The following is a 12,352-nucleotide window of genomic DNA, read 5'->3' on the forward strand; positions in this document are numbered from 1 at the left end:
TTGTTAGCGCTAACCGGGACTGCCTGCCCTTTATTTAGAGCACCTTGCTTATTTTCGAGGTAGGCCTGCCGTGTAGCTCCGCACATGAAGTTAACGGCAAGTGGTCGGAAGACCCACGGACGCCATGAACCCGCACGGTTAACCGTACTCGGCCTTCAAAATAAAGAAGACCTAGTCCCATAATTAGGTGCTATTTTGCTTTGTCAGAATAACTGTTTGCACTTTTTAAGAAGTTTGTCGTTTTTACTACTAATTATTTACGTATTAATTTTACATACATACATACATACCGTTAATAATACACTCATATTTACAACATACGTTTTTTGAAGGAACGACACTTACGCTTTTGGCGACGATTGGATAGGGAAAGCCTAGGAATGGGAAGGAAGCGTCCGTGGCTTTAAGGTACAGCCCCAGCATTTACATACACACATACATTATCATTATAGACTGTTATGACTTTCAGCGTTCAGTCTGCAAGCCTCTGTGAATTTACTAAACGTCGCCATAATCCTCGATTTGCAACTAGTGTTGTGGCCTCATTTAGTTCCATACCTCTTATCTTTAACTCGTTAGAAACCGAGTCTAACCATCGTCGTCTTGGTCTACCTGTACTTCTCTTACCCTCCATAGCAGAGTCCATTATTCTCCTAGATAACCTATCCTCCTCCATTCGCCTCACATGACCCCACCACCGAAGCCAGTTTATGTGTCCATCGAGTTCATTCCTAAATTAGCCTTTATCTCCTCATTCCGAGTACCCTCCTGCCATTGTTCCCACCTGTTTGTACCAGCAATCATTCTTGCTACTTTCATGTCTGTTACTTCTAACTTATGAATAAGGTATCCTGAGTCCACCCAGCTTTCGCTCCCGTAAAGGAAAGTTGGTCTGAAAACAGACCGATGTAAAGATGGTTTCGTCTGGGAGCTCACTTCCTTCTTATAGAATACTGTAGATCGCAACTGCAAGCTCACTGCATTCGCTTTACCAGCATTTACCTGGTGTGAAAATGGGAAACCACGGAAAACCATATTCAGGTCTGCCGACAGTGGGGTATACTTACGCTTACTCCATTTGAGCCGACTGACACTACGTCCAAAAACATTTCCCATTTGCCATCCCCATTGTACTTCCTCGTACTTCGAGCAATTCTTTTGTCCAGTTTACAGTACTTTCTTTTTTAGTTGCTTCCAAATTTAAATCCATCCGCATAATTGAATGATCTGAATTCTCTGCTTCCAGGTTTAGACAGGTGATGAGATCTCTTATTCTTGGGCGAGGCCTTCCAATGTTACTATTGATTTTGTAATTCCACCCTTCAATGGTATTGTTTTTTCTATGTCTAACGTTAAAACAGTTCTACATCTCCAGCGGAATAGACTCACTTAGCACCCATTGCTCAACAAAATAGTCGAAAAATTCTGTTAATTTCACACCCGGCGGAGCTTGACTGTGAATTAGAATCCATCCTATCTCTACATCTTCAGGCTTCAGGAAATCAAGTGCATCACATTTTCTTACATTTCAACTGATTTTTTGTAAGAAGTCGTCATTTCCCTTTCCTGAACCTTCCTCCACGGACAATGCGTGAAATGGAAAAAACAGCTGTGAGTCTCAGAGTGAGGAAATGTTTCTCTTAGCACCAGTCTCAAAGTCTACCGTGAATTTCTCTGGTTTCCAGTCTGGGACAGCTTCGAGCATCCGAATATATGTTCCCTCTTTTCTTGTCAGGAAGAAGTCCAAATACAATAGAAGTGATGTTAGCTTCACTTTCACTACTTCTCAGATCCACATGTATCGTGTATATTTGGGCGAACTCGTTGCTTACACTCTTAATTTAAGATAAAACAACGCTTTTTTCTCGCAACATTTCCCTAGCTAAAGAACTGGCAAAAATTAACATTCTGTCATCTGTGCCGTCACCTGAAAGGAGAAAGCTCTTTCCGTCAAATATTTTCAACAATTCTTCACTGAGGATGATTTCTGACGCTAACTTCGGTTCTTTCTGCACTCCGTGATCCTTATTCCTTCCATAGTACATTGAATGTTTAATATTTGTAAATTGAGGAATGTATGCTACAAGTTCATATCCTTTATTAGGCAAATTTTGAAATTCTTCAGAATGAATCTGAGGTATAGAAGAACTAGGCTTTTCTCTATCCCGTTTCTTTGCACGAAATATTGCTCGTTTTACATCCAGTTGAGCCTCATCAGGTATGCTATCACGATTTACAATTTTCACGACTTCATTACCTAAAATATGTAAGGAAATAAATAATAATTAGTAATTAAATATTAATAATGAAATAAGAATAACATATAATTTAATAATGAAAACAATTAGGTACTTTGGTTGTTAATAAATACAACCAAATTAAATTAAAAAACAACACGTGCAATGAGATTTCGTGTTTATCAATATGGAAAAAATGAAACTGGATCACAAATAGTAAATATAATGTACTTTTATATATTTGCAACTAAAGTTTAAATGAATCAGCGTTGAAACCTAATAGAGAGGTATACACATTAAAATTACTAAAATCTGTTAAGTTATGTTACATAAAGCAAAGAAAATTCATCTCCGTACAGGCCATGAAGGCCCTTGGAGGGGTGGAAGGTAAAGGCTTCCACTATCCGTAACCTCGGCACTTGATGGGGTAGAGTGGTTAGCTCTACGCCCGGCCGCCTTTGCCCCCAGGAATTAACAAGGTACCCATTTTTGTTGTAGGCTGAGTGAACCTCAGGGCCATGTGCACATCCGGAAGTGGAAATCTCGTTTCTTACATTTTACGACTTGCTGACGGGGATTCGAACCCACGTACTTATGTTACGTACCTTTAGTAAATAATTTTCCTTTGCACTCGTTCGTTTTCTTCTTCAAACAAACCCATGTGGTAACACCATTTTTACCTACTTACTTAATCCGTTTACCCTCCAGGGTTGGTTTTCCCTCGGACTCAGCGAGGAATCCCAACTCTACCGACTCAAGGGTAGTGTCCTGGAGCGTGAGACACTGAGTCGGGGATACAACTGGGGAGGATGACCAGTTCCCCGTCCAGGCAATGCTGAACAGGGACCTTGTGAGGGGATGGGAAGATTGGAATGGATAGACAGGGAGCAGGGAAGGAAGTTGTCGTGGCCTTAAGTTATGTACCATGCCGGCATTTGCCTGGAGGAGAAATGGGAAACCACAGAAAACCACTTCCAGGATGATTGACATGGGCATCGAACCCACTTCTACTCATTTGACCTTCCGAGGCTGAGTGGATCCCGTTCCAGCACTCGTACCCGGGCCTCCGGGTGTGGCAGCTAACCATACTAACCACTACACCACAGAAACGCTATTTTTACTACCTCTAAACTGTCTGTAACTATAACCATCCAATAAGGCACATGGGTTACCTTTCTCCGTCTCGAAAAATTCCGTAATAGCACAACGATTAAATAGCAGAAACAAGCAAACGAACTAAAAACTAAACACGGTGGTAGAGCTAACTTTCAGTATGGCAACTAGAGCAGAACTGGATTGGTAAGACGGGTTGAAAAGGAGTGGAAAACCCTGGAACCCCAATATTTTGTGTCCGCAATCGACACAGCACCTCATAACTAACTCCCTGCTAATTTTCCCTACTCATCACACTACCAGTTACAGTGATTCATTCGTTCCCGCTACTATCCGCCTATGGAATTCCCTGCCGGTTGAAATTAGAGACATTCCTAGTACTCAGCTGTTCAAAAGAAGGTGTTACAAACATTACTTACATATAGGAACATAATTTATATCACAAATCCAAGATAATTTAAGTTACTTTGTTTCTTTCTTTCTTAATCGGTTTATCCTCCAGGGTTGGTTTTTCCCTCGGACTCAGCGAGGGATCCCACCTCTACCGCCTCAAGGGCAGTGTCCTGGATCTTCAGACTGTAGGTCTGGGATACAACTGGGGAGAATGACCAGTACCTCGCCCAGGCGGCCTCACCTGCTATGCTGAACAGGGGCCTTGCGGGGGGGGGAACATTGGAAGGGATAGACCAGGAAGAGGGAAGGAAGCGGCCGTGGCCTTAAGTTAGGTACCATCCCGGCATTTTGCCTGGAGGAGAAGTGGGAAACCACGGAAAACCACTTCCAGGATTGCTGAGGTGGGAATCGAACCCATCTCTACTCAGTTGACCTCCCGAGGCTGAGTGGACCCCGTTCCAGCCCTCGTACCACTTTTCAAATTTCGAGGCAGAGACGGGAATTGAACCCGGGCCTCCGGGGGTGGCAGCTAATCACACTAACCACTACACCACAGAGGCGGACTAAGTTACCTTCTTCAGGTAAATATTAACCGTACGAACTAGATGATAAGCTGACAGGTCAAGGGAACGGAAACATGCAGAATAATGCTCCTTGTGACATTTTCATGTATGCTGAGTGGCAAAACAGCTCTAAATTTAGTATAACCGTCATAACATGTAGCCAGTGTAGCATCTTAGCTAGCAGCCCGCAGCGCGCTGTGACGTCACTCACCGGTTCAGGCCTCGTCCAGGCGGCCAGCCGTACCGGGTGCCACCGAACTGTCCAAGAGTACCTATTAACGATGGGTACGACCGCTGGCAATGCTGGAAAATTCAAATTTTTAATTTAATAATATTAAAAATAATAATTGTGCGTGTCATCCGTATAAGCTTGGTGGTGACCTAATGAGGATGAAATGAATGGTGAAGACGTCATCAACATCCATTTCCCAAACGAGGGGAACTAAGATTACGAGGGAGTTGATTCTGATAATTGAACCAGGGCCATCGGACCAAAGGCAAGCATTCTATCCATTTACCCACAAAGCCGGACTTTAATTTGCTAAACCTTAGGGTACCATCTCCACTGATCAGGTGTTGAGCATTGACGGTAGCTTCTGAAACAGCCTACTCCTATTGGCTGCAGCTCAGAACGCTTAAGGCTTGGCGTTCTTTAAACCAACTGTCGAAAAGGGGTAACCTAAGACTAGTGGTAGCTCACATCTTGATCCCAGCAGACTCGACTTATTGTTGCTTAAACTCCGGTGAATTAAAGCTTCTTGGTGACTTGAGGACGCAGGTTTACTCAGGACACATAAACGGACATGAGCAATTTAAAATGGAAAAAGAATGGTGAGGAAATAAGGTGCAAAGCAAACAGAGTCTTGGGAGGTATAAAGAAAGCAGTTCCGACAGACTATTTGGCACTAATGCGGCCAATACTGTTCCTTCCTGGCACTCCTCTACAGTTGAGAACATGGCGAAGCTAGAGGGAATTCAATGGCGAGGAGAACGACTCAATACGCGTAAAAAACTTTCTATAAAAATAAAATTTGGAAGGTAGGAAATGTCCTTTGACCTTAGTTGAGGTTTTTACATTGAGGAAAATAATTGAAATGGCCATATCTTAAGAGAGTGTCTCTGTAGTCATGCTTCTGCAGGGTGTATGCATGATGATAACAAACTTTCAAGGATGATGTAGGACGGCAAATGGATCCATTTGAGATAAGGAACCAAATTCCGGAAACGATCGAGTCAAACGTTAAGCAAGTTTCACAAGCTGCTTCATTTCCAAAAAAAAATTCGAAATGGCATCCCCCTGTGTCAACGTAGGCATGACAACATCGTAAAAATTTCTGTCGTGCCCGTTTGAATATCCCCGGTGTCGTTTGAACAGCGTCGCAGGTAGCGAGAATTCTTGCCAAAAGATCCTCTTCAGACTCGACAAATGTTTCACGCACAAGGCTTTTCATATACCGCCACAACAAGAAATCAAGTCGGGGTGAGATCAGGTGAACGACGGGGCCATGAAACAGGACCTCCTCATCCTATGCATTTTGCAGGGAATGTCTGATCCAGGATTATTCATAACTAGGGCCTGGATGTTTATGCAGTAATAGGATAGAATGCTAACTTACTGAAGCGAGTAATAAGTAGAGTCTACCCGCACGACGGTATTGCTATGAGGTTTGCATATACATTAGGGGTTCGGCCCATTAGAAGCCCTAGATTTTATGTTACTCCCACTACATTAGAGCGGGCTAATAGATATTTCCTACTAAGTAAATTTGTTTCTAAATAATGGGCCGAACCCCTAATGTTTATGCAAACCTCATAGCATTACCGTCGTGCGGGTAGAGTCTACTTATTACTCGCTTCAGTAAGTTTGCATTCTGACCTATTACTGCATAAACATCCGGGCCCTATCATAACTTTTGACTGGAACGTTTCCGGTCTACAGTTCCTTATTTCAAATTGATCCATTTGCCGTTCTCCATCATGCCCGAACCTTTGTAACATAATCACGAATACACCCTGTAAAATCCTAAGCATTCGCCATGCCTCTCATAGAAAACTCAACAATTGTGAGACTCTGGGGATTGCATTTAAGGAACATGATGGTCATAATAAAATGGTACTTGTCCACAGTTTTCATACTCTCTTTTCCTCATTCTGTTTCACATATATTCTGCCTCTGTTGAAGGACGTGGAAGATGAAGCGGTGCATATCTGGAATACGTCCATTGAGCCCGAAGTTGGAAGCTGCAGCCAGAAACAATGTTAACGAGGTGCCCGAGAGAAGACAAGAGGATCTGGCTCACATTCGGGAGTGGATTCTGACACAGCCTCATCTTAGAGCGAGAACAGGTAGAGTGGAAACGTGTTAAAGAGATTTACGAAAAAAGTTATGAGTGTTTTATTGAACATATCCATACTTAATCTTTTTATTGATATAGTTCATTTTAATGGAATTTATTTGGAGTAACAGTGCCTCTAGAATTAATATCGTACCTTCGTTACCGGCAGGGGAGAAAACTGCAGCGTCTTGGCCCTATGAAAGAAAATATAGAAAAATTCATAGAAGTAATCATTTAGCAAGATCAAGGATTCAGGGAGTAAAAATAAAAGAAGAACGATAAATATAAACATGAGAGCACGCATGTATATTCTTTAATAAATATGTTTGTGTATTTAATAATAGTTATATTTAATTATAAATACATTAAAAAATCAAAAGTGCATCAACTACACTACATTCAGATGAAAAGCAATCATATATATATATATATATATTGTACCCGTAAAAATGTGTTCATATCTTTAAGGCGCTTGATATTAACTCAACGAGCACGATTCTTAATCTAGGGAGTGGCTTTATCATTGGAGCTGGTACAGAGAGAGGTATAGTTATCAATTTGAGACATTATTTTGATAAATTGAGTTTATTGATCATCAAAAGCAAGTTCATATCACCTTCGTACAGCAGCGTGGAAGTGTCGTGGCTGGTTGGTACCTCCAAGTCCTGGGATGGTGCTGGACATCGACTGGGCAGGGACCACACCTGCTCGGATGAGGAGTTCTGGAATGTCTGGAGGTTCTGGAAATGTCTCGACGTTCTGGAAGTCTCGACGTTCTAGAATGTCCCGACGTTCTGGAATGTCTCGAAGATTGGCACAAGTTCCGGGGTTCGATTCGAGACGTAATTCAACCTGAATTTCCTGCACGGCACTCCACACATTCAGGGCACTGTCTGAACAGATATGACCCTTTAATTATGGTTACTGCACTCTAGATATTAAATCAAAACGTTCTGGAATAATCACTCGAAGAACAAGTACTGGTAGAAATGCAAGTTCATAATGCAAGCCCACTGTAAGTCAGAATGTTCTAGAGGATTACTGTCACTGCAGTCCTAAATGCATAGTTCTGAAGATTTAAAACATATTGGCAATGAACTGAATAAGTAGCACTCGGAAACTGTCCTGTTGCATCAATAAGCGAAGTGAATAGCCATTAAAGAAAATAATATTCGTAAGAAAAAGTCTGACTTCATAAAATATGGATCACTCAAAATACTGGAAAGTTCTAGGCTTTCGGGAAATGCGATATGCGTATTCCGAATTGTCACAGTCTTTAAGAATCAAAACATAAGTCCCTGTGCAGCACTTGGAAAGCATTGCATATTTCACAATTAAACGTAATGTTTAATGTCCCCTAAGTTCAATGTTGCAGAAATTGATTCAAAAATATAAGTTCGAATAAGTTCGAAACGTAAGTTCAATGCGATACACAACACACGTGAAATTCAATCGTCGTCGAATAAGTAAGTCCTTATGTGGCACTTCAAAAAAAACAAAGTTCCAATGTGTAGAAATGTTAAAGTCACAACATGACACTCGAAGAAAATAAAGTTCCGATGACAATGTTCCAGTACGTCACCTTAAGAAAATAATAAAGTCTTATCGCGACACATGGCGAAAATAACTAAGTTCCAATGAGACGCTTCAGAAAAAAAAACAAAGTTCTTATATGGCACTTTAAGAAAATATCAAAGTCCAATCACGACACACGAAAAAAAACAAAGTCCCAATGTGTCAATATGACTAAGTTCCAATACGATGCTCTCAAAAGTAAAGTCCCATTCAGGCACTTCAAGAATATGATAAAGTCTTGATACAACACTTAGAGAAAATACCGAACTTGGATTTCGCAGACTGTCGACTAGAAGTTCGACACGCACAACACTTCTCTTGTCACCCGTGTCACAGAGACGGCGGAGTGACAGACACTGAATTCGTTGGTCGGGTGGGCTTCCTTTTATACACGTTCGCATGGAAGTGTCTAGAACTCGGGTACTATCTACCCTTATAACTTCTATAATACTCGGTGGATTTTCTTGAAATCTGAAGAGATGATGTCCATTGTAGAGGCTTTTAAGTTGGCAATGTCAAAATAGCGATAAATTAGCTCAAAATGTACTTTTGAGGACGAGCTGGATCATTACCATATATGGTAGCGGATAGCTGGCTTACGGCGGCCACGTCACTCGCTGGGCACGTCACTGCGTTCGGCGGGCTGCCTACCTTCCATCTCGCGCGAAGTTCAACAAACATACTTCGGACTTCTGTCGTAGCGGTGTTCCCGGTGCATGTCCCCCCCTCTTAGGGCAAAGAAAATTCGACAAGTATTTTCTTTAGGCTTCTCTCTCGAAGTATGTTTTTAGGCAAGAAACATTATATATCCCTCGGCGTTTCCATGATGTGTGTTCTTGCTTATGCTCTGCATCTCCATACTATGGAATAGGGACGTCTTTTATAAGTGGAAGTATCCTTGACATCTAAATGATATTTAAAATCTCGGATCTCTCCGGGTTTATCATTGAACACGTCTGGATAAGTTTCGAAGGTTTCCTTGACTGAATCCGAAACGTCTTTGTTGGCCACTGGGTCTTCAATCACACTGGTGCATCGCTATTCTTCTTGCGGGGTATCTATCCCTTGTATCCGACCGTCGTCTCCTTCGATCAGCTGTAATTCTACAGGGTCAACGTTATAAAATGTAATGACATTTGCTGTGTAATCAATCACTCCTCCATATTTGATGAGAAAATCCGATCCAAGGATAACATTGAATTTCATCTGAGAGATTACTAGAAAAACATGCTCAAATTGAACATGTCCCACGACGAATTCCATAAAAGTCTGTATTTTACATTTAATGCACTTATCTGGAACAATCCCTTTGATCCTAAGTTGGGAAACAGGCATCACAAGTACATCACGTCTCTCCTTTATGGCTTCTAATAGTCTGGCTGAAATAAGTGAGGCTTGAGCTCCTGAATCTACCAATGACATAACTTTAATATTGCCAACCCTAATGGTGATTACTGGCAGGCTACGTTGGATTCTTGGCCTAGACGGTGTCATGTTTTCATGGAGTAGTTCCGAGTCCTCTACGTGCCAATAATGTACCTGAGTTACGCAGAGCGGCTCTTCCCTCCCTCAATTTTCAGGCAATCTTCTTAAGAAAACATTGGAGTTTTTTTTTTTTTTGCACCCGTTGTGTTAGGGTTCGGGGCAGGTGTTTCGTTTTTCTTACCAGCGGCTTGCTGATACTCTAGCGAGGCTGCTCCTTCTTGATTCTCGCCCTTTCGCTGTTCTTTCAAGTACTCTTGAGTATCTCGCCATCGTCTATTCAATTCATCTCGATAAGAAACCCTATCCTTTACTTGTTGGGCCTCTGTTGGCTTTTTCCATGTTAATCTATTTTGGTATGGCACTTTCCCTCGGTCCGGCCGTCCTTTATACCCTCGATATCGGGTAGGTGTGTTTCGTGACGTAGGCCGTTCCTCTGGTACTTCCGGATCTGGACGTCCTTGTGTCACAATGGCGACAGGACTGGTAGTCATTTCTTTAGTCTTACTCCCTTTCGGTAAACATTGAGCGTGGGCTGTGTCCAATCTACGAAGTATCCCATCCATTTGTTCTAAAGATTGTATGTTAGCAGCTACCAAAATCTCCTGAACTTGGGCTGGGAATTGCAACGTGATCGCCTGGATCAGCTCTTGCTCAGGCAATGGTGGATCCAAAAATTGCATCTTCTTAAGTTGCCCGATGAAATAATCTGAGTAACGGGATGTGTTTATAGAAGTATTGTACTTCTTAGCATACAACTGCAACTTAATTAAATGTTGCGTCTCTGAATTCCAAAAACGCTTCAATAGAGCTTCCTTGAATTCAGAATAAGTGTTAAAGCAAGATTTAAAAGCGGAATACCATGATAGAGCGCGTCCCTCTAGTAACTTGGAAACGACACGAAGCTGTCGATCAGGACTGATTTTATTTTCTTGAAAATATTCTTCAGTGTTGAGTAAAAATTCCCTAGCGGTGTATTCCTCCTTCCCAGAGAATTTAGCAGGTTTTTCATCGGTCATGCGGATGATAGTGGTAATGTTTGCGTTTTCATTAGTTTTTATTAGACTAGAAGAAAATAAGGGAGTATCCTTCAGTTCTAAATTAGAGACTTTACTACCAAGGGTTTCTATCTGTCCTTGTAGTTCTGTTTTAACATCCTTCACCTGTTGTTTAATAGTATCTTCTACTACCTTAACTTCATCTTGGAGATATTTTTTTAATTCGGATACGTCTCGACATATACGCGTAACCTGAGTGTGTGTAGTATCTAATTGAGATGTAAATTTTTTATCAAACTCTCCCTGTTTACTCTTTATAAGACTGACTTCATTGTTTACTCTTTGAATGTCATTTCTAAGCGTATCTCTAAGTTTCTCCTGAATAGAGGCTATTTTAAATTGGGCTAAAGATAATTGTGAATGTGATTCCTGTAACTGAGTTTTTAAGCCTTCCATCTCTTTAGCAATTGCCTGAGAAGTGGGGAGAATGGCTTTGAAGTCATCTTTAAGAAGAGCTACAACTTGGGTTTTAATTTCTTCTTTCATGACCTCCATGTTACTTTTCAATTGGTCATTGATTTCGGAAAATTTTTCATCTACCCTAGCGTTGGACTCTTTAAATTTTTGTTCAATGCGAGCACCAGCCTGAGTAAGTCTTTGTTCTAGGTTGGCATTCGCTTCTACAAACTTTTTATCTACTTCAGCATTAATTTGAACTACGGATTTCCTAAATTGACGTTCAAGGTTGGAACTGGATTCATTAAGTTGACGTTCAAGATTAGAACTAGACTCATTTAATTGTTCTCTCTGTTCTCTCAAAGACTGTTCAAGATTGGAACTAGACTCATTAAGCCGATGTTCGAGATTAGAACTAGACTCATTAAGCCTACGTTCGAGGTTAGAACTAGATTCGTTAAGTTGACGTTCAAGATTAGAGCTGGACTCAGTAAGTCGGTGTTCTAAGTTTTCAGTTGCTACTTTCATACTGAGCCTAAGGGCTTCAATCGCTGCCATAATCTCCTCCATTTTATTAAAATATATAACGCTAGTACCAAGTACAGAAATAATGATTGACACACTTCAAAAAAAATGAAAGATTTTCTAAACTTGCATTCAGTCAAAAGTTCAAAGTCTTAAGTCCTAGTGCCAATGTTTCAACACACATTAATTAAATCAAGTCTTTGCAAATCACCTCTACCAAATCACTTAAATTATGCACTTATATTTCAGTTAAGTTAGTGTCCACTGAAATTTGAAAACCCTCCTATTCTGATTAAATTTAGTCACCATAGTTTGAGCTGTATGTAATCTGGCCCCTAAAGGTGGGCGCCACGTATACTACCTCCTCTCTGTACCCGTAAAAACGTGTTCATATCTTTAAGGCGCTTGATATTAACTCAACGAGCACGATTCTTAATCTAGGGAGTGGCTTTATCATTGGAGCTGGTACAGAGAGAGGTATAGTTATCAATTTGAGAGATTATTTTGATAAATTGAGTTTATTGATCATCAAAAGCAAGTTCATGTCACCTTCGTACAGCAGCGTGGAAGTGTCGTGGCTGGTTGGTACCTCCAAGTCCTGGGATGGTGCTGGACATCGACTGGGCAGGGACCACACCTGCTCGGATGAGGAGTTCTGGAATGTCTGGAGGTTC

At 41.2% G+C, this 12,352-nt stretch overlaps 1 protein-coding gene across 1 annotated transcript in view; it reads left to right on the forward strand.

The window, feature by feature from the left end:
• LOC136886724 (retinol-binding protein pinta) overlaps window positions 1-12,352 on the forward strand; it is a 64,344-nt gene that overhangs the window by 13,185 nt on the left and 38,807 nt on the right. Inside the window, exon 2 of the mRNA XM_068230560.1 lies at window positions 6,489-6,652. Within this exon, the coding sequence (XP_068086661.1) occupies window positions 6,499-6,652 (154 nt within the window). The 5' untranslated portion in view covers window positions 6,489-6,498. The remainder of the gene's footprint in view (window positions 1-6,488; window positions 6,653-12,352) is intronic.

Source organism: Anabrus simplex, chromosome X, assembly GCF_040414725.1.
Source record: "Anabrus simplex isolate iqAnaSimp1 chromosome X, ASM4041472v1, whole genome shotgun sequence".
Lineage (NCBI taxonomy): Eukaryota > Metazoa > Arthropoda > Insecta > Orthoptera > Tettigoniidae > Anabrus > Anabrus simplex.